This window comes from Aethalodelphis obliquidens, unplaced genomic scaffold (genome assembly GCF_003676395.1).
Source record: "Aethalodelphis obliquidens isolate GAN/ISIS:26980383/991018 unplaced genomic scaffold, ASM367639v1 scaffold28, whole genome shotgun sequence".
In the NCBI taxonomy this organism is placed as follows: Eukaryota; Metazoa; Chordata; class Mammalia; order Artiodactyla; family Delphinidae; genus Aethalodelphis; species Aethalodelphis obliquidens.
This window is the reverse complement of record NW_020837972.1, coordinates 9629341-9657169: the sequence shown is the minus strand read 5'-3', so window position 1 is coordinate 9657169 and position 27829 is coordinate 9629341. Positions and strand designations below refer to the sequence as shown.

At 55.7% G+C, this 27829-nt stretch overlaps 1 protein-coding gene across 1 annotated transcript; it reads left to right on the top strand.

Annotated features, from left to right (window-relative positions):
• Nucleotides 1-4681: 4681 nt before the first annotated feature.
• LHX5 (LIM homeobox 5) lies at nt 4682-14321 on the top strand. The gene is made up of 5 exons (XM_027125263.1): nt 4682-5246; nt 7100-7323; nt 8024-8301; nt 9007-9172; nt 12939-14321. The coding sequence occupies exons 1-5, from the start codon at nt 5074-5076 to the stop codon at nt 13304-13306; spliced, it is 1209 nt and encodes a 402-aa protein (XP_026981064.1). The 5' UTR covers nt 4682-5073; the 3' UTR covers nt 13307-14321.
• The last annotated feature ends 13508 nt before the right edge of the window (nt 14322-27829 follow it).

Genomic DNA, 27829 nt, shown 5'->3' with positions numbered 1-27829 from the left:
GTCGCCCCTGCCTTCCAGGGTTCAGCCTATGTCCTGCCCTGGTGGGGACGCCCAGGCCCGCACACTCTCCCAGCCTGGACTCGGGGCTGCCCCCAGCTGGCCGCCCCCGCGGGTATCCCAGAAAGCTCCTCCACTGCCCCCTCACTCCCATTCCCCCACCAGTCCCTTCTACATCCCTGCCCGGATGCCTAGGCCCGAGCCCTCGCTCCGATCCACGCGACGCACCCGGTGGACGTCCACCCAGGCCAGCCTGGGCGCACACGGTCCGGGGATCATCGGGCAAACCCGAACTCCCGAGGGCAGGGACCGTGGACTGCACCTGCCGTCTCGGCTCTCTGGGTCTCTCCGGAGCGCCAAGCCAGCCGCTCTTCTCCGGCCTCCGGGCGGTAGGGCCCAGCCTCCACGCCCGCTCCTACCCGGGGGCCGATTCCTCGCGGCGGCGCGGCGGGACGCTGAGTATGTGTGCGCAGCGCGGCCTATATTTACACCCCAAACAAAATAATTACACTTTTGTCGGAGGGAGAAAGCCAGTGATTAGGCGCGGGTTCTTTGCGGCAAAACAGTTTCTCAGTGGTACACCAGTATAATTTTTCACGGCTGGCTGAAATCAAAGAGGGGAGGTAATGAATCCGGCGAGCAATTTAAATTTACAATTTGTAACGCCGCCGCCGCGCAGACCCGGCCGAGAGCTCAGCTCTGAGGCGCTCGCTGCGTTTGTTTAATGTTAAAGCCGCGCTGGCTCCGGCAAGGGCGGGGGCGGGGTGGGGGGGGGAAGGGTGGAGTGTGCGTGTTGGGTGGGGGGCGGTAATGATGGAAGTCTCGGGAGAGGATGGGCTGAGTCGCCCAAGAGACCACGGGGAGACGAGGGCGAGGGGCGCGCTTCCCGGGTCCCCCCAACGCGCGCGCTCCCCGAGAAAGCAGGCCACTCCAGTCTATTCAAAGGGAGGGGCTGTCTTCAGATGGGGCGAAGGGAGATACTCTGGCCGCCAGAAAAGCCCCCGTTTCTGCTCGGCTGCAGAATCTCCCCAGGCTGGAGAGTCCGGTGAGGAGCCGGGAGGTGTTGCACGACCTGCGGGAAGGTCGGCTCCAAACGCCCAGAAGAGTCCGCATTCCGGCCGCTGCCCCGTGTCCCAGGCTGCAGAAGTCGGGAAAGGCGCACCCCGCCCCAATCCCCAGCTCAGCGTGCCTCGAAACTCCCACCCCGAGCGGCTGTGTGCCTCCGCGCCGGTAATTAATTACCGAACTCAAGGGGGAATATGCAAACCGCATATTACTAACTCTACAGGGCTTAAGTGATTGGAAACAGATTATTATCTTGTTTGTCTTTTGTCTGTTTTACTTATCCCGCTGCCGTCTGTCGAGTTGTAATGTTGATACTCTTTACTCTAGGAGGAAGATTTTTATATAGTAAATTCCATCAACATCTTGTATAAGTGACATTGCGTCTCCATGCATTACCCTGTTAAGACACAAGCGGTTTATTAGTTACATATAGGAGGGGATTTCGCTGCCTGGTCGCCATCTGTTAGCGCTGTTAGGGAGGGATAATTCGTTTAATAGTTGGTCTGCTGGCGTTTTTCGGAGGCTGTGCGCCCTGGAAGGTGGAGGGCTGACAAGGGCCAAGCAGTATCCCCTGAGACTGGGCTGGAGCGAGGGGGTTCTGGACTGAGGGTGGGCTGTGCTGAGGCTCCCAGGGCGATTCCAAGGGTCTGTGACCTGGACAGGATGCGTAAGCTCAGCTACTGGAGGGAGGAGGCCAGGCCGGGGCTTCTGGAAGCAGAGACCTCATCTCCTGCCACCGGGCATCCAGCCCCGGGTGACTCGCCCGCATCCAGGCTCAGAGCTGCTCTCTGAGACTGCCCACATTCCTCCTACCTCCCCGGCCTGGCACGGCAGCAGCTGGGGCCAGGCTGTGCACTGGCATTTAAGCACATCCAGGAGGTGAGGGTGGGTGTATTTGTCCTAGAGGGAGCCTGGCACACAGGCACCCAGCAGCCAGCATGGTGTGCAGAGCTGGGGCTAGAAAGACACAGCAGACCCGGCTCTTCAGATACCCACTTGGGGGTGGAGGTGGCAGCTAGGCTCAGCGCACCTAGTCCAGGGCGAGGGAGAAGCCTCCCATCTAGATGCCGGCTTTTAATGACTGTAGAGTAGTTCCCCACACACACCCCAAAATCCGCCTGGAACACAGTGAGAATCCTTCATCTCAGCCTTTGAGCCAGATGCTGGACTTGGATGCCCAGAGAGAGGCAGAGGCAGAGAAATAAAAACAGAGAAACCGAAAAAGAAAGCAATGGGGCAACAGCGGGAAAGGGAAACAGAAGAAGAACAGAGGCTGAACACAAGAAAGAGAGACAGAAAGGAAATGAAGTGAAGAGAACTCAGGAGAGAGGAAGAAACCCCAGCGAGACAAAGACCAAGTACGCAGCGCAATTCGCCTCCACTTGGAGCCCGGGTGCCTCTCTCCTCTCAGGTTCTTGCTTCTCTGTCCCTGCCCTGTCTGAGCCCAAGGACCCTTCACACCCCAGGAGGGCAGGGCCAGGCACTGCCAGAAACTGCAATTGATTTCATTTGGGGCTCCTGGAGCTCTCCCAGCCCAGCCTGGGAGACCAGACAAGATCCGGCCTGCTTCTTCCTGGCCGAGCCGAGCTCCGTCCAGCCACACCTGTCCCTTGCTCGGCAAGCTGGAGGTTGGAGTAACAGCAGAAGCTGCCCAGTCCGGGGACTCCTTTTCAGAAGCCCAGCTTCTGGGTCAATGCCCCACCCAGTGACCAGCACCTGTCAATTCCCTGTCAGAAGCCAGATCACTTCACACAGAAACTGTGGACTGTGGGGGGAAGCTGGAGGTCTGGACAGGAACCAGGGGGGAAAGGGAACATCTCTGCGCCTCCACCAACTGCCCCAATACAGGCATTCACAAATCGTGCTCCCATTCAAATCTACAAAGGCAAGCACACTAGAAGTGCACACACAACATACACCTCCCCTCAAAAATAAACACGACAGGAGTCACATAACCAAAACTACTGCTATCTGCAGAAATACATACATGCAGACACACACATAATGACTGGCCCACAAACACAGATCCAAAAACTTCTGCACTCACAAACACAGCCAGCCCGGCTCAGTCAGTCACATACACGCACTCTCACCTGCACGCGATTCCGACGTTTCAAAGTCCACTTTCACATCAATGTTACCACACACCTGTACAAATAATCTTACACAGATGCACACTCACACAGGCAAACACCATCACATTCATGTGACTGCAGATACGTATGCACATATATACATACACACTGACCAACAAAAACAGGACCGCACAGACTAATACACACAAATATTAGCAGAACTATGCACAGATACAAACACACAAAAATACACGTGCCAAAACGTATTCACATGATTGATTCGTGAGTAAGTCTAAAGAGAGGCAAAAACAGATTCTCACACAGCAAATGTATACTAACAAACTCAGCAAACACACCCGAGCACACATCCACAGGCGAGCCTTAGCGCACACACATGCTCCTCTGGCCCCCAGCCTGTGGGCCCAGGCCCTACAGACCCCGTTAGCCCTCTTTCCTGGACCGGGAAGGGAAAATTCCCACTTTGCCTGCCTGCCCTCCCTAACTTAGAGCACCCCGGTCAGGCGCTGGGTTGGCACCTTGGGAAAGGAGGCATGGCCCTCTCCCTCCCCCCACCAGAGTCACATTCCCCCTCCACACACACCTGCGAACGCCCCACACACCCTCCGAGCCCCGTGGAATGGTACTTCCTGCTTCCTATGATGGATCGAACTTGCACACTCCGCCCGGACGCCCAGCGTGTGCAAACAGCGCCCCGCGCAATCTCCAGCGTACCCTCCTCGGCCGCGCTACCCACTCACCGCGGCGCCCCGACTGGCTGACCCGGGATCTGGAAGGTGCAGCGAGGAAAGCGGAGACGCGGTGAACATCACTTCAGAGCTGGCTTCGGGAAGACCGGTGCATCCTGGATCTCCCCCTCCCCACATCTCCCCCGAGCCCCGTGGCCAGCGCGCTCCGGCTGGAAACAACTCCGCGGTCTGAGACCGGGCCAGAGGACATCCCCCGCCAACATGGGTCTGGGCTTGCTCGGCCTTTCTCTCTCTCTCTCTCTCTCTCCCTCTCCCTGAGAAAGGCCGGGCTGGGCCCCAGCCCCCGCATATGACAAAGGAAGCCGGTGCCGCCTCCGGGAGTCCCGAGAACATCGCCGCCGCAGCTCCAGGGCGCTGACCCCAGGGGTGCGCGGATGGGGGAGTCCAAAACGACGGGCTGGGCTGGGGAAGAGGAGGCAGACGTAGAGCGCGATCCCGGCCTCGGGCAACTTCTGCAAGTTCCGTGGATTGTGAAGGGGGCAGAGGTCCCCCTCCCACTAGGCCTTCGAACCCCAGCCCCCCAAATATGTGTGAAGAGAGAGAAGAGAGACGCAGTTTTCAGATCGCGCGGCCCCCAGCCCCAAGCCCCAAACTGGAAGGTAAATACTTACTTAGCCTCCGAACCAGGTACAAGCTAATACTCAACAATACTGATGCCTTGTTTTTTTTGCTCTGTCCGGACCGCAACGCTGTAGCCAATTTAGATATGCTATAAATTTAAGAGGTTGCCATGGCCACCGCGTACCCATTGGCCGCCGGGCCCCCTACGTGCCTCGCCACGTCACCAAATCTGAATAAGGATGCGCGAATTAGGCGGCGGCCAGACAAAGATGAGGATAGGAACCGCTTGAAAGTGGGGGAAAGTGCCGGCGCCTCCGCCACCGGGAAAGCCGCTCGGCAGAGGCGAAGCCCGCGGCCACCCAAGATACACTGGGGCGCGCGGCCCGGGGCATGAGGCTGTGAACGCCACCACTCCCCACCCCGCCCAGCGCAGCCCAGCGCCAGGCCAGCAATCACCCAAGGACTTGACCGGTTGAGTCTTGGTTCGGACCGGACTCGCCCGGCGGCGGCCAAGAGAAGAGGCGGAGAGCAGCGGCGGGGCCAGGGGGCCCGAGGGCCGGGGGCCCAAAGGGAGGGCAAGGCGGCCCGAGCCGCCGGGGCGCGGGGCTATGATGGTGCACTGTGCTGGTTGCGAGCGGCCCATCCTCGACCGCTTTCTGCTGAACGTGCTGGACCGCGCGTGGCACATCAAATGCGTTCAGTGCTGCGAGTGTAAGACCAACCTCTCGGAGAAGTGCTTCTCGCGCGAGGGCAAGCTCTACTGCAAAAATGACTTCTTCAGGTAAGAAGCCGCGCCGCCCTGTTGCCCGAGCGCCCGCCCTGCAGGCGCTCCGCTGGGGCGCCGGGGAAGGGGACACCACGAAACCCATCCCAGCCTCCCAGGCCCACCAGATTCAATGGGGAGCCGGGGAGCCCACCACTCTCCTCCTGCCCTCGGTCCAACAAGGGCCTGAACCCAGGCAGAGTGAGAAGAACGCTGCTGGGCTGCTTGTAGCTGGCTTTTCCAGGCCAGCTTGGATCGGTGGTGGGCCAGGGGGAGGAAGCTTGACAAACTTGCTGCCCATCCGTCTCTGCCTCTTGCTAGCTGAGGCCACCCCAAGGGTGGAAGCTTCCAGCCAGGCTCGGAGAGACTAAGGATTTTTGCGAAGTTAGGGGCAGGCAGAGTGCGGAGTCCAGAAGCTGGGCTCCAGGCAGGTGGGACCCCCAGAGTGCTTCTGGACAAACAGAAACTTCCCAGCTCCTGAGGGGACTCAGCCAGAAAGGCCTCCCCTGGTGATGGGGCAGGGAATCTTCTCCTCACTCCCCCCACCAACTCCTTAAACATTTTCTCCTCTGTTGAAAGTACAAATGAAATGGAAGCTGGAATCAGGACCTCCGGAGTCCAGCCTTGCTGCCCACGGGCGCCCTCAGGCAGGGCACAGCAGATCACTTCTCTGAGCCTCACTTTCCCAGCTGAGAAACGACGAAGGTCGGCCTGGGAGGCTGTGGGGCTTTTGGCAGCTCAGCCCTGCCCGCTTCCCCCGGCTTTGTGAGCGCCAACTGCGTGGAGGGAAGGGGGGGCGTGATTAACGCCCTGGAGAAAGGCTGCTCGCAGGCCCCAGTACCTGGCACTAGGGAACTTGAATAGGAGAAAAGGTCAGACGCGCCTTTACACGTGTAGACTCCTCGGCCCCAGAGGCCCGAGGCCCCTAATGTGGTGGTGCTTGCAAAGCACCTAATGATTTTTGATAAGGTGCATGTGGCCAATTACGCTGCCGGATAAGGCCCAAAGTGACTTATGGCTCCTAATGCCCTCACTACATCAACGTCACCCAAATTCGCCCTGTTTAGAGACATGGGTACGAGGAGCCGTGGGGCCCCAGCGTCCTGGGCCCTCGCCCTCCCCCTCCCCCGGCACCTCACCCTTCCCCGTGCCGGTCTGCACCATCCATTTCGGGGGAGGCCAGCCTTCTCCCAGCGCTCAAGGGAGAGAGAAGAGGATTTAGACCAGGGACACAGAAAAGGTGGCATGGGAGAGAGCCCGTGTTCTGGCCGGGCAGGTTTGGGATCGCCTTCTGGTCACATTTTCCCGCTGCCTGCCTGAGGACCAGCAGAAGGTTCCCTCCTTCCTGCTAAGGTTCAGCTCAGAAGAGGGGCTCCCCCCAGCTCCATCGCTAGGACCCGACAGCCAGGCTCCTTGGCCCTACCTGGACCCCAGCAGACTGTTAAGGATCCAGGAGGCAAAGCCGAGAAATGGTCCAAACCCGGCCTGCCTGGCTTTAAATGCTTCACGACCTCCAGAGCAGAGTTTGCCAGGAGCAGCCCCGGCCCATCTGGTAGCGATGTGGGGTGGGGGAGGGGCGCCACTTGAGGTGCTCTGGGCCGTCTGCTGGGCTGAAGGCTGCGGCGCCCGTTGCCGGAAGCCCAGCAGAGTCCAAATAAACCTGCCCGAGGCATGACAGTCCCAGTCCCAAGAACAGAGCTGGATATTTGTCTCACGTCTTGCCTTCTGACCAGGGAGGACAGGATTGGGATCTCATTTGACAGATGTGGAAACGGAGGCTTTTCAGAAGCTAGGGCAGGGTGGGAGGTCAGGGCTTCAGGAGGATGGGACACTGGGCTGGCCCTGGGTGACAGGCCCTGTTGTGTCTGCAGGCGCTTCGGCACTAAGTGTGCAGGCTGCGCGCAAGGCATCTCGCCCAGTGACCTGGTGCGTAAGGCCCGCGGCAAAGTCTTCCACCTCAACTGCTTCACCTGCATGGTCTGCAACAAGCAGCTGTCCACGGGCGAGGAGCTCTACGTCATCGACGAGAACAAGTTCGTGTGCAAGGACGACTACCTGAGCTCGTCCAGCCTCAAAGAGGGTAGCCTCAACTCAGGTAGGAGGCCCCCTGCCCCTCCCCAGGCCAGGCCCCAGCGCCCTCCAGCCAAGACCTGCCTGCGCTCCCCTCCTTTGCCCCCTGCGTGCCCGCGGTGCACGGCTCAGAGCTCTCCACTCGCGCTGGGCAGGTCAAGGTTGGGGGGAGGTGCGGGGGCTGGGAAAGAGAGTCAGCGTTTGGAGCCAGCCTTCCAGGATGCCTACACTGCCAGCTCTAACCCGCCCTCCTCCAGTTCAGGAGCCTTTTCCAAGCTGCCCTCCTCCCCAAGTTTGGAACCGCACAATTTCCCCTTTCCAAGTCTTTTCAGCTCCTGGTAATTTCTAGCTGCACTGGGAGGACACTAATTGGGGTCTCGAGGAAAGAGAGAAGGGAGAGGAAGATCCCCGGCCCGGAAGGCATCTGTACCCTCCTCCCGTCCCCTCTCCTAGAAGGCCGGGCTCTCCAGAGAGCGCGACTCCCCCTTTCCCAAGCACTAGCTGAAAAGTGCCGAGAGGGCTTGAGAAGGGCGCTTCCAAAGGCCCAGCCCCGCCTGGAGGGAGTGGGCGGGCGCCGGGCCCCTGGGGGAGGGGCTGTCGCCGGCTTTGGGAGGGAACCCGCCGGGGTTGGCGGTGGCCTGAGCCTGCAGGAACAGGCTACCCGACGGGAGAGGTCTCGGGCCGCCGCTGACACCCTGTCCCCTTCCCGCTCCGTCCTCTCGCAGTGTCGTCCTGTACGGACCGCAGCTTGTCCCCGGACCTCCAGGACCCACTCCAGGACGATCCCAAGGAGACGGACAACTCGACGTCGTCGGACAAGGAGACGGCCAACAACGAGAACGAGGAGCAGAACTCGGGCACGAAGCGGCGCGGCCCGCGAACCACCATCAAAGCCAAGCAGCTGGAGACGCTCAAGGCCGCCTTCGCCGCCACGCCCAAGCCCACGCGCCACATCCGCGAGCAGCTGGCGCAGGAGACCGGCCTCAACATGCGCGTCATCCAGGTGCGGCCCGGGTCGGCTCTGGCCGGGTCACCCCAACGCAGCCCCGCTGCGTCCGCGAGCTGTGAAGCTCGGAGGAGCCTCCCACCCAGCCTCCTTGGCTAGGAGCGCGCCGAGCCCGCTCTAGGGGCAGACGGTGCGCCGGAGATCGGGGCCGGCTGGTCACACTCCGAGCCAAAAGATTCAGCCTAGCCCTGCTGGCTTCCGGCGGCGTCATCTTGGGCGGGTCACTTCACATCTCTGAATCCCACCCCCGCCCCTTTCAGGGAAGGTTTTAAGCCTCGCTTAAAGGACAGGACCTTTCCTGTCCTCCCGTCCTCTGAGCAGAGAAGGAGGCGATGCTCTTCACGTGCTCCTTCCCTGCGCCCGACGCGCGGGCAGACAGACAAACGGCCAGAGCCCGGCTGGGGAGTCGCGGGGCCGAGACCAGAGCCGTGCCGGGCGGCGGGCCTTTATAAAGCCGTCAGGCCGCGGATGGGCCGAGGACCAGGAAGCCCAAGTCTTTATGAGTCGCCCCACGGGTCCGCGAAATCCTTCATCCTTGGCTGGTTCGCCGAGGCCCCTCTCCACCCCTTTGGTCTAATCCGGCCCGGCCCCCGGCTCAGGGCATTCTTGGTGCGGAGGAGGCGCTAGGACCCAGCGGGGGTGGCCCGGGCAGGGAGAGAAGGGGACCCGGAACAGAGTTCACAACCCCTTCCTCTGTCCCAGGTGTGGTTCCAGAACCGACGGTCCAAAGAACGTCGGATGAAACAGCTGAGCGCCCTGGGCGCCCGGAGACACGCCTTCTTCCGGAGTCCGAGGCGCATGCGCCCGTTGGGCGGCCGCTTGGACGAGTCTGAGATGTTGGGGTCCACTCCGTACACCTACTACGGAGGTAAGCAACCTCCTAGGACGCGGTGCCCCACACCTAGGTCAATGCTGCTTGAGGGCGCAGGGCCGGATAGCCGTGATCTCAGGCTGCGCCTGGACCCCTCCCTCCCTTCTACCGCACCAACACAGGTACACTCACCCGCAGATACTTCCTGGACAGAAAATCAGACACATGCGTTCACTCAACCATGCAGTGGTACCAACAGATAATAAACACGTGAGAAAAGCAGTGACACACTCACCCATGCAGGACCACAGGAGTTCAGAGACCTCGGGGACACGCATCTAGACGCATGGTCACCCGTAACCAGCACAGGTATACCCCACCGCCTAGATATCCTGGCACTCTCACACGTCATACCAAGTCAGGCACTTCTGCATGCACCGCATCCCAACCTGATACACAGCCCTTGCTGCCCTGGCCCACAGCCTGGTGTATTTGGCACCAGCAGGAAAGCAGGCACTGGAGGGCAACACCGGCAGTAGGGATGGAGGGGTCAGGATTCATCTGGGGTTGCCCCCTTGCAGTCTTCCAAGTCTGCATCTCCTGTTGGGCTACGGGGACTGTGTGCACAGCATCCGGCCCGGTTAGCCCAGATGCTGGCGGTTGCTCTGGACCCCCGCCCACCCTCCAGCTTCAAGCGCACCAGGGTTCATCAGGGCTGGGGTGGGCAAGGATTGAGCCAACCCAGTTATGCATTCTCTGTCTCTGGGGCTGCAGAGGGCGAGGAGCCCGCTTTGCACAGAGGAATTTCCTGGTTGGTGTTGCGAGGCTCAGGCCTGGGTGAAATCTCCTCTTAGGTCACCCCTTCCCTTCCTCCTTCCCTCCTCTCTCCTCCCTTCACCCCACTATGTTAACTTACTTCACTCTCCTTCCTGGATTACCTCTTCTGACTCCCTCACCTCCGTTTTTCGTTTTTTGTTTTTGTTGTTGGTTTTTTGGTTTTTGGTTTTTTTTGAGACCCAGTTGTTTTGGGGCACTACTGCACTGAATCACCATCCTACACATTTCAGACTTGTGGACTCTAGGAAGGCACCTTCCCCTTCTATTCCAGAGCCTCTGGATTTGGGGAGCCCCCAGGAACGCCTCTGCCTGAGGGGAATCTGTGCTCAGTGCCACCCAGCCTGGGGGAGGAGGGGCAGAGGCTAGTAGCCCAGTTTGGGGAGAGGTGGCAATGTGGAGGGCCAGGAGCCAGGTGCCCAGGCAGACCCAGAAGGGAAAAGAAGAGAACCCTATAACTCGCCTTGGTACATCCGCAGGCCTGGGAGGTTAGATCTTCTGGCCTGGCCAGGGGCCCCAGAAATTGTGGATGAAATGTGGTGATGTGCTTTTTCGGGAGAGACAGAGATGGCAGGGCCCAGGTTGGGGGGCTACAGACACCAGAGGCAGCTGGGATGGTGGACTTGTCCTGGGGCCTCTACTCACCAACTCTCTTCACCTATCTTTGGCTCCTTGAGCGCAAAATCTCCGCCCGGCGCAGGGAGGCTGGCGGGGCTGTACCAGTCCGGAATTTTTCCCCGCCTGGATAATTAACCAAGGTTTCCCCCAGGACCAGTGTGCCTCTCACCAATCCCACCGCCTCCTCTACCCGTGTGGCTGCTGGATGGGGTGACGGCCTGGACACGCGGACCCCTCTTTCCCCGGAATGGGGGGGGCGGACCCCCCAATCCCAGGGAGGCAGCCCCTCCTAATCCGTGCTGGGAGATCCCGGCGTCGGCGGCCGGCAGCGGGCGAGAAAGGGGCCGGGCGGCGGGGCCGGCGGCTCCCCGTGGGAGCGCGGACAAAGCCCCAGCTGCGGCTTTTGTGCGCTTTTCAGACGGCGTTTGTTCCAATTACCTCCGGCCCGGCCGCCATATGGGCGGAGGCGGCGCGCTCCGCGCGGGGGCCGAGGCCCTCCCTGGCTAGCCGGCTTGCTAGGCGCCGTGGCCGTCCCCCATCCCCGTCCCTTAGGGGCCCCAAATTCGCCGCTTCCAACCTTTCTCTTCCCTTACGGGGAGAATGGAACGAGTGGTTTTTAAAAAGTAATTGGCGACCGTTTTAGCTGTGGCCTAAACCGTCTCCAAGCCCGCCTCCGGACACTCCCCATTTGGACTGATGTCAGGGGGGGGTTGGAGAGGGAAGGGGGCGGCAGGGGGCGTCCAGAACTCGCCCGGGTGACAGACCCCCAACACTAAGCAGGAGGCGTGGGTTTGCAGAGGAGACCCCAGCTTCCGGGCGCACCGGTTTTCCCGCCGTACAAAGCGGGTTATTGTCACGAGTGCGGGCTACACGGTGCTCCTTTCCTGGCTTCCCACACCCCACTCCTTCAGGGCCGACCCAGGGGGAGGGGAAGATGCTATGCGGAAGGACTTCAGGAAAGGGGGCTCTAGGAGGAGGTCACACGGTTGATGCAGAAACACTTTGTTGAGAATGGGCGAGCCTGTCATCTGGAGCCCCTGTGCTCCCTGAATTTGTGGGCAAAATTCGCGTTTGTGCATTTTTCCGGAGAGAGAGCCCATAGCTATCATCACTTTATCAAAAGAGCTCCATGTCCCCAAATACTCCAAAACCTTGGGGTCCTGGCAAACCCGCCCGGGGTCAGCCTGGAGGACCCGAGGCACAGGGAACTCTAGACGTGGCCCGGCGAGTGTTCTCATCCTCTTCCCCTCTCCCGAGTGTCTGGGCCTCAACTTCCTCCGTTCCAGGCCAGGCGAGGCCAGGACAAACGGTCGGAGTCCCACGTTCACCGGGACGGACGCGGGGCACGGGGCCGCGCCAGGTCGGCGGGGCGCAGGGGGAGAAGGAGAGGGCGCTGAGGCCGCCTTGCGCGCTCCGAGTCCAGGGTTCCGCGGCCGGGGCCCGACTCGCCAGCCCCTCGGTGCTCCGGCCGTGCTTCTTCCCGACGGGGTCTCGGGCCGATCTCAGTCCCTTCGCGTTCTGGTCTCCGTCCGTCGCCCCTGCATCCCCGCCCTACTCCTCTCGCCGGCCTCTCAGCCCCAGCGTCTCTGGCCATCTCTCTGACTCATCTCGCGCGTCTCTGGGCGCCTCTGTCTCTCCCGACCTTCCGTCTCGTTCCTGGGTCTCTTGCCGGGTTTTTCCCGTGTCTCTAACCACACGGCCGTCTCATCTTTCTCTTTGCGTCGCCTAGACTGTCTCTACCTTAGTCGAATAAAGCCGGGTCTCCGGCTCAGCCGTGGGTTCGGTGACTGAGGCGCTTTTCTTGCCTTGACACCGACTATGAGTCTGGGGGCTCCCTGCTGCATCCCCTCTCCAACCCCCTTTCACCCTGTCCTCTGCCGATCTCTCCCTGTCTCCTTATCTGGCAGTCATCGTGACTCTCGCTCTCTGTGTATCTCTCACCAACTCTAAGTCACTGTCAGGAATCGTCACTGTGTTGCGCCTCCCGCCACCGCTGTCTCCCCTCCGTCTCTCTTTGTCAAGGAACCTCTCTGTGTGTTCCTCATCGTCTCTGAGCCTCTTCTGGCCCCTGAGTGTAGCCTTTCCGTACTTCTGGTTGTCTCTCTGCCCAGCACGAGCTCCGGGGCTGGTCCTCCGCCCCTCCGGCCTCCCTTGGTCGCCGCAGGCCTCTCCACGGGTCTTTCTCTAACCTCGAATCAGTGTCGCGCGGTCCCCCGTTAACGTCCTGTCCCGGTGGCCCCCACCACGTCCCACGTCTCTGGCCTTCGTCTCCCCGGGTTCCCTCCCCCGAGTCTCTTCCGCCGGGTCCCTCGAGTCCCTCGGCGATCTCGCATCTCTCACTCTCCCCTCTCCCGCCCCGTCCCGTCCGCAGACTACCAGGGCGATTACTACGCGCCGGGAGGCAACTACGACTTCTTCGCGCACGGCCCGCCGTCGCAGGCGCAGTCCCCGGCCGACTCGAGCTTCCTGGCCGCCTCGGGGCCCGGCTCGACGCCGCTGGGCGCGCTGGAGCCGCCGCTCGCCGGCCCGCACGCCGCCGACAACCCCAGGTTCACCGACATGATCTCGCACCCGGACACGCCGAGCCCCGAGCCGGGCCTGCCGGGCGCGCTGCACCCCATGCCCGGCGAGGTGTTCAGCGGCGGCCCCAGCCCACCCTTCCCCATGAGCGGCACCAGCGGCTACAGCGGACCCCTGTCGCACCCCAACCCCGAGCTCAACGAGGCCGCCGTGTGGTAAGGCCGTCGGGCCGGGCCGCCCCCTGCCCCCCGCGCTCGGCCCTGGGGCCCCGCCCGGCCGTCCCCCCCCCCCCCACGCCCCCCCCCACCCCCGCGCCCGGGACGCAGCCTCCCGAAACCAAAGCGCCCGACGCGGCCGCGGCGCGGGGCGCCCTCGGGGGCTCTCTCTCGAGTCCGAACTCAACCGGCAGCTGCTTCTCGGCTGGGCGCGGAGGGGTACCGACCCCCGCATCTGCATCCACCCCTGGGACTCTCCGGGAACCCCCTGCCCTCCGCCAGCGCTCCTCGGCAGCCGCGAGCAATTTCTTGGGACCAAAGTGAATACGGAGGGTCAAGAGATTTCAAGCACGCTCTAGACTTCCCCCGAACCCCCAGCACCACCCCGCACCTCTTTGGACCAAGAGAGGGCTGAAGCCAAGGGACAGAGACAATTTTTTCCCCCTCCTTGCAATCCGAGTGGCATTTTGTAATCTTATTTCTCACTCTGCTTTCCCCTCTTAAAAAAAAAATAAGAAAAAGAGAGATCGAAGAGAAGAAAGGGAGCAAAATGAGTTAGAGAGAAGATGGAGAGAGCGCCAGCCAGAGAGAGAGAAAAGATGGAGAGAGAGAGTGAGAAACACGCTTGGATGAGGGTGTCACTGGGAGGAAGACAGATCCACCTGCGCGTTGACGCCCCCTGGTGGCCAATCTTGAGGATCACGGTCAGCTTCTCTAGGAAGGGGCGGGGGGCGGACATCGGCGCCCCAGGGCCAGACCCCCACCTCTTCCTTCCTTTGACATTGATTCTGACCCCGGGGGTCCAGGCCAGACTCAAACACTCGCTCACCCTGCGCTCCCCCTGGGCAAGGCGCCAAGATTTCTTGGGCCCTGGCCCACAGACCACCCTCCGTGCCCGGGTCCTGGAGGCTGGGTGGTCAGGATGTACAGTATTATACTTTTTTGGAAGTTGAACGCTTCTAGTTTCCTTATTTTGTATAAAGAAGAAACAAATAAAGTATGTTTTTGTGTTTACTGTTTATTTATTGTACACTAGTTATCTGGGGTTGGACATTTTATATTTTTAAGAGGAGGGTGGGCAGAATGAGGGAGGGGAAGCAGAAAGAGGTTTACCTAAAAAAAAACCCACAAAAAATCAACTTTTTTAAAAAGAAAGATTAATAAAAAAAATTCTTTTTCCCTCCGTGCTGTGTGGTTTTCTTTCTTTCTTTCCTTGTTTCGTTTGTTTGTTGTGCCCCTGTCTTCAGTCACTCAGAGTGAATGGAACTATTCTGGTTCCTGTTTCTGACATAAAACAGACTTGATGGGTGCAAAGACCTCTCCTCATCTAGAAGGGTGGCAGGGGGGTCTTTTGGCTATTACCAGGTAAGGAAGGTGCCTGTCATGTTTTTTCTTTTCTTTTTTTTTTTGGACTGCTACTATGCACCAATAGCATCTCCCCCTGTACCTAATACCCCGATCTAACACAAGCCAGCCTGGCACATAGGAGGCCTTCAAAATATTTGATGACTGAATGGATGTGTGATTTGTTTGTCCCCAGAAGAATTCTAGCTTCACTCCTAATTGCACCCCCATGTAATTCCAGGTAGCAGAAACAAAACCAAACAAACAAAAAAACAGGCTGGTAGGTCCAGTGCTAGTTATCTGCAAGGCTGTATTAGGACAGAAAATGCCCCCAGGGAGAGCAAGGCTGTTTGCCCTGCAGTTCTTATGCAGTGCCTGCGTGTGCCCTTCGGTAAACCAGCATGACGGAAGGGGGTCCTCCAGGAGACTTAATGGGCCTGAGGCCACTCCCTAAAGACAAGTCTCTCCCTCTCTCTGCCTCAGTTTCCCTACTTTCAAAAGTGGGGACTGGAGGGAGGGCTTCCTATGCCTCATTTCCTTTCTGCTCAAACACTGTAAGATGAGAAAAGCAGATGAGGAGAGAAAAATAGATGGAAGAGTGTCCCGCGTTTAGATGCCTTTTCGCCCAAGCTTAGGGTGGGGGGAGCTTGCCCATTTTAGCAGCAGCAGGAAAAGAGGGGGGACAAGGAACTGGTGGGTAGTGAACCACCAATGGGCACATGCTAAGAGTTTTCCTCATCTGTCCTTCTTTTGTGTGGACATCACAAGAATTCATTCGAGGTGACCTGGCTTTTCCTTTTCGTTCCTTATAGCATATTTATCTCTATCAGACAAATGCTACTTGCTCCTTGTGGAAAATCTAGAAATTTCAGATAAGCAAGAGGAAGAAAAGGCAGTCACCCAGAATCTCAAGTAAAGTAGTGGATGCGTTTCCTTCCAGTCTTTTTTTTTTTTTTTTTCTTTTTGAGAGTAGAGATCGTGCACACATAGACACAGAGCATAGACTTGCCCTTGGCACGCTCACAACTCTGAGGGCACCAGGCATGGGAGAGGCCCACTCTTGTGTCAGGGGATCCTGGAATAACCCTGGGGTGGCCCTATCAGGATCTAGGAGGGTGGCTTCGGAAACCAGAGTCCAGGAGGGATGTGATCTCTGGCGTCACGATCTGGACTTGAGACTAATTCCCCAGGGGCTCTTCCTCTGCGTGTTTGTTAGTTAGGAGGGTTGGGAGCAGAGGTCACCTAAGAGTGGGATGAGGGAAGAACAGAACAAGGGCCCTGGGGTCTGGGAGACTATCTGGCTGGTCACTGCATCACCTTTTTGAGCCTCAGTTTGCTCCACCGTGAAATGGGCTCACAATGGCATTTCATCCACATTGGAGAGATGCAATTTAACCCGTGGGCAAGGTTTAGGAAATATAGGTCTTGGATTCAATCCTCATCCCCACCCTCTGCCACACACACACACACACACACACACACACACACACACACACACCAGCTTCCTTGGACGATGACAAGGGGAGAGAGAAGGGGACGCTTGTCAAAATCAGCTCAAATCCACCCCCACTCCTGTGAGCTCATTTCAGCTCCCCTAGTGCCTGCTGGGCCCAGGGGCTCTGGGAGGAGAAATCCCACCCCTACTCCACCCTGCAGCAGTGACCCTGCAGGTGTCACTGTCATGGTCTTGGGTGCACTTAATTAGGGAGGCAGTTCCTAAGGAAGGCTGAGTGGAGAAGGAAGAGAGTTGGAAAGGGACATTTGTCCCTACACACCAACAACCATTTTCTCAAAGTGTGGTCAGAAGATGAAGCTTGCTAAAAATACGTATCCCTGGGCCCCCTGGCTCATGGCTGGAATTGCTCTCTGGCATGGTGCCCAAGATGCTTCACATTTGTCAAGCTCCCCCGTTGCTTCTGAAGTCTCCCAAACTTGCAGGACCTCTGCCTGAAATCGTCTCGTCCAGAGTCTAATATGGTCCTCACAGCGCCCCTTCAGGATGAGTGTCGTTATCCCCATTTTACAGATGAGGAGACTGAGACTCATGAGCTGCCTGGGGTCACACAGACATGGAGTAGTTTTGAATCAAGAGCTTCTGCTTCCAGAGCCCACCTTGTCCCTGGACCCAGGACGTTGCCCGGCACAGGTAAGACCTAATTCTGTGTCTAACGACTACATGAACGAATGAATGAATGAATGAACGAATGAATGAAATGAAAGCAATGTGCTCCAGCTGCCGTAAAAAGAGCTTCAAGAAAGACTCTAATGAATGCTAATTCTTCCTGGTAGCAACCTCACTGGATTTTGTTTAAAAGCCCTTCCGGGGTTAAACAAAGCCAGTCAGAAGGGCAAAGGGCTCAGTGAAAATTGCCAAGGTCAAAAGACAGAGGACTTCCAGCTTCTCCACGTTTGTCCTTGTTTCTTTCTCTCTCCCCCGTCCTCGTCCCTTTCCTCCTACATTAATGTATCTGTTCATCTCCTCTATCTCCTCATTGCCTGTATTTATTATCATTTAAAAATAAAAGATCTCCGAGAGGACAAAAAATACTGTGAGCTGTGCAGGTAAGGAGGTTAGCCAGCCCCTGGCTGCGCCTTCCAGCTCTGGGAAAAGGGGGACATCGCCTCCCCCTTGCTGCCCCGAGGCTGTAATTCTGGCCAGCACTGGACAGTGAAGCCACATGTATTCCAGCCCCCGGCATGCATGCTCTGCCCCGCCCCCACCTCTGTCCTCCTGCGCTGAAATGAACACCTCACGGAGCCCGAGCCTGAGATCTGACCCACTGTGCTTAGGACTAATATTTAAAATGCAGAATGGCTGTGGAGGGTTCCTGCTCCCAAGCCTTGTCGTGCAGTAAAAAGATATAAACAGAATAAATTACCTCTCTAGCTCGGATTATGAGAATACCCATCTCCTGACCAGAATTTTAAGTCCTGTCTCCCTCGTAGCGCTGCATCCGGCTGATTTATGGAAACCCGAGCACTTCTCTGAATATTTCTCCTGCTCGGCCAAGTGACCGAGTTTACCCTTCCTATGCCATTAGCGTTATTAACACCTGGGCAACCGATCATTGCAAATGGGCCATTTCTGTGATGAACGGAAACCTCTCCCACTGCTTCTCCGGGGCCTTGCCGCCTCCAGCCTCCTCTTTCTGCACCGTGTGCCGGAGCTCAGGACCACCCCCAGCACCTGCTGATGGGCTCCAGGGGTCTGGGAGGAAACCTCTCACCCCAGCAGGCGTCCATGCTTTCAGGCAAGCACGCAGAAAGTGATGATACCACTCCTATTTTTATGCCTCAGAGAATGTTCCAGATGGAGGGCAATGCCCCCATTGACCAGGGAAATAAACTGAGGCTCAGAGACGGCAAAAGACTAGCCTAAGTTCCCTGAGAAAGTTTACAGCAAAAGTTGGGATCTGAATTCAAATCTCCAGCCCCTTGATACTACTCAAAGTATGGTCCGCGTATCAACAGCAGTGAAATGCGGCATCTCAGGCCCCACCCCAGAACTTCAGAGCCAAAGAGGCACAAGCCCCAGGAGACGAGGGTGCACATTCGGTTTTTCGAAGCATTAGCTTAGAAACACACGCAGGTTCTCAATAATCCCTTTTTCACTGGAGGAAAACCTTATGGTGTAAATTCTCCTTGCTCAGAAGCAGCAGGGACCCCGCTTCCACGGTCATACCGAGTGAAGGTGAAGCAGCCGGCCAAACCAGTGTCACCCACCTAGGCACCCGTAGCACTGTGTCCACTGCTTCTTCCATTATAACACCTCAAACCCACACTGTGTCTGTGTCCTGATTCCCAGGCTGTGAGCAACTTGAGACCAGGAAATGTATGTGACTTGATTGCGGGCACTCAACCTCTCTGAGCCTCAGCTTTGCCATCTATAAAAAGGGCACAATAAGATCTAACTTCAAGGGTCATCACAAGGGTTGGGACTTCCCTGGTGGTCCAGTGGCTAAAGCTCCGTGCTCCGAATGCGGGGGGCCTGGGTTCGATCCCTGGTCAGGGAACTAGATCCCACATGCCACAACTAAGAGTTCACATGCTGCAACTAAGATCTCACATGCCGCAACTGAGACCCAGCACAGCCATATAAACAAATATTAAAAAGAAAAAAAGAGTCATCACAAGGGCTAAATAAGTCTTCATATGTTATGGTCTAAACACAGTGCTTGGCACGGAGCATACCATTGACTAATAAACACTGAATGAAATAATAATAATACAGGGATAATAACAATGGCTGTGTATCGGATGCTGTAGCTACTGTTATCATGATCCCATTTTCTTCTTTGAAGAAATGCTTAAAACATATTCTAAATCCAGGACTAACTTCACAGCCCATTTGGACAGAGATGCAATTTATTACTTTCCACAACATACCTCAAGATATCAGTGTTATCTAATGGAAAATTATAGGACTTGTAGAGATAAGAATAGTAAGAGATCAAGGGCTAATGAAGAATAATCTGGCAATCTGTTTCTTTTTATTTTTTGGCCGCACTCTGTGGCTCGTGGGATATGGGATCTTAGTTCCCCGACCAAGGATTGAACCTGGGCCCTCGGCAGTGAGAGCGTGGAGACCTAACCACTGGGCCACCAGGGAATTCCCTGGCAATCTCTTTAAAAAGAAATGCACCACCAATGGATGAAAAGGGAAAATGTGGCATGTCCCTACATGGAATATTATTCAGCCATAAAAAGGAAGGAAGTACTGGTACAGGTTAAGACGTGGGTGAACCTTGAAAACATGATGCTAAGTGAAAGAAGGCAGTTGCAAAAGGACCATATATTGTATGATTCCATTTGTATGAAATGTCCAGGACAGATAAATCCATAGAGACGGAAAGCAGATTGGTGGTTGCCAGGGGCTGGGGAGAAGGGAGGTATGGTGATGGCTTAATGGGTGCAGGGTGTCCTTTTGGGTGACGAAGATATCTTGGAACTGGATAGAGGAGGTGGTTTCACAACACCGTGAATGTAACAAATGTCTCCGTATTGTTCACTTTAAAAGGATCAGTTTTATGTTATGGTTCAGCTCATTTTAAAAATATGGGGGGAAAAGGAATGCAATTTTACTATATTCGGGGACCTACAGGACATCCAAACCTTGCTTAAAAAGAAATCCTGGTACCTAACGGAGAGCGTGGGAACCTCTGCTCATACCTGCTGCAGGCACTCGGGCTGTCGCTGCTTCCCAATGGCAGAAATTGCTGGAGGAAGAGTTTGCCTCACATGCCTTTGCGGGTCCCTGAGATCAAAATCAGTATCATTGTGCGATGCTGCCACGCTATTGTTTAACCAACAGTGTGGGACACGGACCCACGGGAGGAAGCAGGCATTGTCACAGGTGCCTGATGCCTCATGAACAAGTCACTGTCTTTTCGGTTCTTGGTCAGCCCTTCTGATCGTTTTAGGGAGAGTCTCTGGTGCTAGCTTGCTAACCCTGGCTTACACAGGCAGGCGTGGAGTCTCGGCGGGACAGAAGCTAGCTACATGTAATGGCATCGTTTTGTTTATCCTTTTATATATTGCTACATGTATCTAATTCTGGGAAGTGATACCGTTTCTCCATTTAGAGTGGTGATACCTGTTCCCTTTCTAAACAGCATTTAAGGTTTCAAGAAACGTGTGAATTAGGTAATAGTAAAGATGATGCATGGACCTGGCACAACCCTAGGTGGCAAGATGGGTCTGGAGATATTTCAGGAATGTGTGCACTCAGAGAGAGTTGGTCCCTAAAGGCCCACTCCAGGTCACTGGAGACTTCTCTCTGATGAACTCACAGTCCCATGGGATTTTCAGTTTTGGACCGGCTTTGATGTGGCTGTGCTGTGTGACTATGATTAGGTTACTCACCCTCTCTGGACCTCAGCTTCCTCGTCTGAAAAATGGGGATGGGACATGGAATGAAGACCCTGCCATCAAGTTATCCAGACCTCTACCTGCCTTCCTGAATCTGCTCTTCATTCATTCACTCGGTCATTCAGCAAATATTAGTTGAAATAGTATGCATTGGGCGCTCTTCTGGGCTCTGGGGTACAGATGTGAATAGGACAGACTTGATCCCAGCCCTCACTGAGATGATATTTTAGTGGGGGAGACAGACAGTAACCAAGGGAGAAAATACTTGGTCATTCCAAATAGTGGTAAGAAAAGAAGGTGGTGAGATTGGGAATAACTGGGTGTTAAAACAGGCAGTCAGCCAGGCTGGGCTAGGGTGAGGCAACTGGGGTACTCGAGTGCAAAATTTAAAGGGGGTGCACACCAAAAACTTAGGAGTCAAGATAAATAGTACTTTTATATAATATTTTGAAAACTCAAAATTAATGCAAAATAATCCGTAATGAACAAAACGGCAACATTTTAAATAAAGACAGGATCCGACAGATCTGCCATTCAGGGGGCATGAGACATCCAAGTGCAAGATGAGATCCTACCTTTATGTAAAATGTCCCTATGTTTTTCACCATGAATTTCTGTTGCCTTAATTTTCATTTTAAAGTTGTTTTATTACAATCTTTTTCTTGATTTCTGAGGTTTTTTTCTTCCTTTTTGTAAATTGATTTCGAGTTTTGCGGCACCCCTTCCATTTTCCTCCCAAAGTGAGTCCCTTGCTCGCCTCACCCTCGTCCTGGCCCTGAGTGGCAGGCAGTGGGTCAGGAGGGCCTCTCTGAGGAGGTGACACTTGAGTCCTGAATGAGAAGTTGCCAACTTTGCTGAGCTCTGGAAGGGTGTGGCAGGCAAAGGGAACAATACTGACAATGGCCCTGAGACAGGATCAAGCTTGGTGAGTTCTAGGAAGAGAAAAACGCTGGTGTGGCTGCAATTCAGGGAGTCAGGAGCTGGGGGAAAGAAGGAGGGGCTGAGACCCCAAAGGTCCACAAAAGCCAGATGACATGGGACCCTGTGGGCCTAGGTGAGGGGCCAGACCTTTATCTGAAATGCAGCCAGGGGCACGGGAGGGTTTCAGCAGAAGGGGTGACGCTCTGCCTTGGGCTTAAGACTATTCTGGTGGTCCAGTGGTTAGGACTCTGAGCTTCCACTGCAGGGGGCACGTGTTCGATCCCTGGTCGGGGAACTAAGATCCCACGTGCTGCACGGTGCGGCTGAAAAAAATCCAAAAAAAACAAACCAAAAATCTATTCTGTCCGCTGAGTGCGATATAGGTTGGGGATGGGAGTGAGGACAGCCTCAAAACTGGTGGCAGGAAAGCCAGTGGGGAGGTTGCTAGTCACCCGGGCAAGGGACATGCCCAGCTTCTGCCCTCTGTGTTTGCGGTCGCATGTCTTCTCCCTGGAAGCCTTCCCGGCTTTATTCCTCATTTTGCAGGAGAAGAATTTTGAGGCTCAGAGAGGTTAATTCATCTCCTCAGGGTCCTAGCTAGTAAGAAGCGGAGGTAGGCTTTGAACCCAGGTCTTCAAATACCCAGCCTGGTCCATTCTCTGCCCACCTTACCACCTCAGAAGAAAGGGTTAGCACGTAACTTCAGGCAAGCCTCAGTTTCCCTCATCTGTAACATGGGACGAATGACAGCACCCACTTCCTGGGGTGAAGGAGTCCGGAAAATTGAATATGCCCTGCACAGGCTGAGTTCTCAATAACTTTTACCTTAAAAGGAAGAAAAAAGACCCTTTCCCACCACTTTCTCTCTCCCTCTCTCTCTGTCTCTCTGCTGGTTCTCCCCTAAAAGGAGAAACTTTGGTATTTATTCTTCAAACATTTATTTTATTCTTTAGGGTTTTTTTTGGAAGGGGAAGGATTGGTGAAGGCAATCAGTTTTCGGACTTAAGATAAAAAATCACAGCAAAGGGTCGACTTGACTCTTCATAATTAATGGGGCGGCTTGTAATAGGATTCTCCTGCCCGTGGCGCTCCCAGGAAACACCTTTTTACATAAGATATTGCCCATGCCGGAATGGCAGCAGGGTGATTTATGGGGTTCCTTGCTCCAGAAAACCTCTCCTGGGGTTGCCCAGCCAGTGGAATTTATCAGGGAGTTTGGAAACCAGGCAAGAAACCTGCCCGTGACATTTTTGGTGGAGTTTAAAAAGCACAAACACTGGGGAAGGGAGAAGCCAGTGGGATGGGGGCAGGGGGAGAGGGTCCATTTACGTTGGGTTTTCCACCAGCAGAGCCTGAGATGGGGGTTCTTGGCACGTGATTTATCAAGAGTAGAAGGGGATGGGAGGTGAACAGGAGGAGGGGAGGGTTCAGGCGGAATCGGGTCTCAGCCTCATCCCACGGGGAGCTCTGCTCTGTGGATGGGACCACAGAGCTGCCCCCACCTTGAGGTTGCCGGAGAGACTGCATCTCTAAACACAGTGGCTCCCACTGGCTGTTCTCTGGAGAAGGGGGCAGCTGTGGGCCGTCAGCAGCCAACACTCTCAGCAGCTGGGGGGCATGGCTGCACCCACCTGATGCAGGAGATTCGAGTCGGTGGTGAGGCGAACACCAATCGTAAGCGAAGGTTTCTCAGAACAGGAGATGAAGATCGAGGCTGGGGACAGAGCGGAGGGAGACGGGAGGCAGGGATATGATCTCATGCTCCACTCCCCTAGGGCTCTTCATCGTCCTCAGAGTAAACACCAAAGTACTGACCACAGCCCGCAAGGCTGTTCGTGATCTGGTGGCCCTTCCCTCCACCCATGCACACTCCTTACCTCCCTGTCCATCTTCCACCATCATCTACTTTCTCTCCCTTGCCCTTCCCTCTGCATTCACAGTGGCCTCCTCACAGGCTCCCACCTCAGGACCTTTGCACATGCTGTTCCCTCTGCTCTTCCCCCATACACCCCCACATACACCTTCATTTCCTTCAGTCCTCAGCTCAAATGTCACCTTTTCAAAGAAGCTTTCTTAACCATCCTATCTCAGCTAACCAAAAGGTTAAGACACTTAGGAAACAGATCAACCCGCTGTGTGACTGGAGGCTCCTGGCGCTGCTTCTCTAAACCTGTTTCTTCTGCTATAAACTAGGATCAATAACCCCAGCTTCATATAAAGAGCTTCTGTAAATGGATTCCGTAAATTCAGCCGCTGCCCTGGTGAGGTATTGGTGGGATCATTTAAATTTTCCATAAGTTTCTTCCTCAAAGCAGTCCAGGGACTTCCCTGGTGGCACAGTGGTTAAGACTCCACGCTCCCAATGCAGGGGGCCCGGGTTTAATCCCTGGTCAGGGAAGTAGATCCCACATGCTGCAACTAAGAGTTCGCATGCCACAATTAAGGAGCCCGCCTGCCACAACTAAGGAGCTGGCAAGTCGCAGCTAAGACCCGGCTTGCCAAATAAATAAATAAACAAATAATTTTTTTTTTAAAAAAAAAGCAGTCCAGCGGGTTTAGGGACTTGGTGAGATGCGTTGCCTCATTGGGTTCACTACCTGCCCGTCATCACAGCTCAGCGAACCAGGTTCTACAGGGGGCGGACCGTGGTTCCACCTGCCTCCCTTCCTCCACTGTGGAACCCCTGGCTACTCTGGCTGTTATGGTAATTAGGGTCCTTGACTCTGGAGTGGGCCTGGGTTCTGCCTCTCTCTCAGCATCCCTTTCTTCATGTGTAAGACAGGGAATCCTCCCAGGCATTGAGTAGTTGCTTGATAAAGTGATAACAATTAAAACAGCATGCCATCTCCCAGGAATACACAAATAGAAATAATCCAGAGACACCTCCGCCCTCCCAAGAAAAAGGCCCAGAAGAGATGAGATTTGCCTAACGCAGGGTTTCCCAACCTCGGCTCTACTGCTCTAAGGTCCAGTTACTCCTTGCCGTGGGGGCCATCCTGTGCATTGTAGGGTGTCGGGCAACTTCCCTGGACCTCATCCACCTAGTGCCAGGGGCACGCTCCCCCAACCCAGTTGTGGCAATCAAACATGTCTCCAGAATTTGCCAAACAATTCCCAGCTCACATCCTGAGAGCTGCTCTGATTGGACAGTTTGGCTCCTGGGCCTGCCCTGAACCAGTCACCATGGCCAGAGAGAATGCAGTGCTTGGATTGGCTGAGGTTGGGGTCACAGGTTCCTCCTCCTTCCCTGCAGGACCTGTCCAGAGCCTTTTTATAAATATGCAGGCTTTTCCTAAATTGCTTTGAATCTGAGCTAACACCAAGCAATTAGGGGATCTGTTATGCTGGACCTGCTATTGGATAAACTTGAGCAGTGGCCACCTCCTTTAGGCAGAATATGAGCTTCCCCGTTTGCTCCAATCCCCACCACTCCCTCATGTCTAGCCCCCAACCTGCTTCATCGTATACATCTGAGTTTGATGCCTGGCTAGTGACTGGATTATAAGTCCCAAGTGCAAAAATGTGAAGCTCTACACGGTTTGAGGGAAATCCTTCAATGAATTGCAAGTGTTGCCTCATAAATACATGAGTGCATGCACTCTCCCACACATGGACACAAACATACATGCATGCCCACAGGTACAAAAGCACACAGCCATGCACAGATGACTTGGGACATAAAGCCAGTCTGAGTCATCGTGTCCACAACTGAGGGTCAGACCCTTCTCTGAAGGTACTGGAGCACGTATCTGCTTTGTACTGGGCTCTTGCCCAGGCTGGAGAAAGGAGAGCAGCAGTGGCATAACCCTGGTCCGCCTTCCCATGCCCCTGCCATGCCTGGGGCCAGCTCTGGGGTAAAAACACCCCCTTTGCCAACCAAAGGCTGGATTTCAACCGTCACCTTGGCTTAAGGCTGGAGTGAAGGACTGGACGGAGGCAGCCTCTGGAGGCAGGGGTTTTACAGTCCGCCTGATGAGAAGACAGAGGGAACCTCGGCTGGTAGGACCCACAGGGAACCAAAGGGCCCCCCTCCCAGGAGAGGGGCCCCAGCTGGGATGGGGAAGCTGGGTGTATCTCAGGCAGGTACACACACCTGGTGACCCAGTGTTCAGTGCTCTCCACAGAGCCCTGGACCAATACAGAAAATCTCGTGCTCCCAGGACGCTCTTCGTAGGCTCCCCATTTCCCCCACTGAGTGGTCCAGGAGAGCAAAGGCAGAATGGCAATAGTTTCTCAGCTCCAGTGCCCATCCTGCTACATCAGGTCATAACAACCATCACCTCAGCTTCAACCATCCACGTCCTGCTCTCTCCCTGTGCCTCCGCCCTGCCCTTGGCATTCCTTGGATGTCAACCAGGAAGGGCTACTCCAAGGTAATTGACATGTGTTATCTGAACAGGGTCAACAGGCCCCTCGGGTTCTTATCTCAAGCTTGCCGAGACCAGGAGAGGAGCAAATGGCAGCTGAAAGGTCTCCCAAGAGTGCAGCCAAGGACAGGAAGCCTGAGTGGGAGACGGAGCACCTGGAGTGGAGACGGGCTCTGCCACTCACCTGGAGGAGTGTGGGGTTGGGGAGACGGTCTCTGGCTGAAGCAATCCCAGGGGCTTCAGGGAGGAGGCTGCCTTTACACTGAGCTTCGAAGAATGTGTAGGATTTAGAAGCATAGAGGGCATGGCATGCAGGAGGCATGGCTTAAGCAAAGGAAAGGTGGTAGGAGAGCAGTCGTGGTTAGAGGCACAAGCCCAGGTGTTTACATAGCAGTGTTCCAGTTCAGCTGTGTGACTTGGAGTAAGTGCTTGACTGCTCTGTGCCTCAGTTTCCTCATTTGCAAACATGAAGATTATAATAGTATCTACCACATAGGTTACTGCAGGATTAACTGAAATGACTGCTGAGACCCGAAGCACACAGTAGGTGCTCAACACAAGAATAACTACTAGCTCCTCTGCACCCCTCACTGTTGCAGGAGGAACACTCAGGAAATGGTAAGAACTAGCAGTTACTGAAAGACGACACCTGTGCCGGGTCCTAGGCGGAATCTGCAAACAACCCATTTTACTAATTAGAACACTGAGGTACTGAACCAGACCATCATTTACTCAAGGTCACTGTGGTAGTGAGTAGGAGCAAAGTTCAGGCTCAAGCCTGGCTGTGTCCCGCTCTGGAGCGCTCAGTGTCTATTCCAGGAACCCACAAGGACATAGGGCTGGGTCCTGGAGCCTTCTGGAGGGACAACCTTGGCAACCGAGGTCGACGTCTACGGTCAAAGGGAGGATGAAACCGAAGCAGCGGGAGACGCAGAGGGAGGCCACTGCTGCTCTCAAATCCTCAGCCTGAGAGAAGGAGGAGACACCTGGTGGAGGGAAGAGTTTGGCCACAGGAAAGGAGGTGGGAAGCAGCAAGTGGGCCTCCTCCAGCACAGAGGGGCAGCCTGAGGCCCAGAGAGGAGAAGGCACTTGCCCAAGGTCACACAGCCCTCATGAGGCAGCCCCTCAGCGGGAGCCGGAAGCTGGGTTCTGCCATGGGCTGTGACACAGGGTGGCCCCCACCCTCTCTGAGCCTTGTTTCCTGCAGCGCTGGGCTCCCCCCATGCCCAGACTGTATGGGCCCATTCGCCTCTGGGACCTCAGCACTCCCCGGCTGGGTAGAGTCAAGGAAGACCCTGGGGGCAGGTCTCACCTGCCTGGAGCCGGGCTTCCCCATTGGAGACAGTTTGCTGCCCCCTGGTGGCCACAAAGGATTCTACTTTTCTCTCGGTTTCCGAAGAGATCCTTCCCAGGGGCTGCAGGTGCCCAGTTTCAGGACCAGTGTCCACCCTCCTTGTGTCCAGACCGACCTGGAGGCCCTACCTCCTTCTCCAATGTCCCACCACACAAAGAAGGCAGAGGTCCAAGAAATACAGAGTCATGTCGAAAATCACAGGGTTTGAAACTGGCCGGGCTACATTCCAGCCTGTGTGACCTCGAGTGAGTTATGTCACCTTTCCATGCCTCAGTGTCCCCATCTGTAGAACAGGGACGATAATAATGGTTTCTACTTCATAGTGCCTTTGTGAACGTTAAAGAAGCCAAGGAATAGAAAGTTCTTAGAAGCATTTCTGGCCCATGACAAGCACTTGATAAAGATTGGTAATATTGTCCTTCCAGCCCAGGCCTGAGAAGTGACAGAATGTCCCCCTCCCCTTCCTGAGCAGGTCCGCCAGGGAAGGGAAGCCCGGTTAGGAGCTCAGCATGGCCGGATTCCCTCAGGAACCGGAGTTCTGAATTCTTGGCTTTGTTGCACAAGCTGTGTCATGTGAAGAGAGTCACTTCATCAGAGCGCTGGCATCAGGCTGCTGTGTGCCTTCTCTGAGTTCATGGAGGCGGAAAAAATGGACCTGCTGGAGTTACAGGCC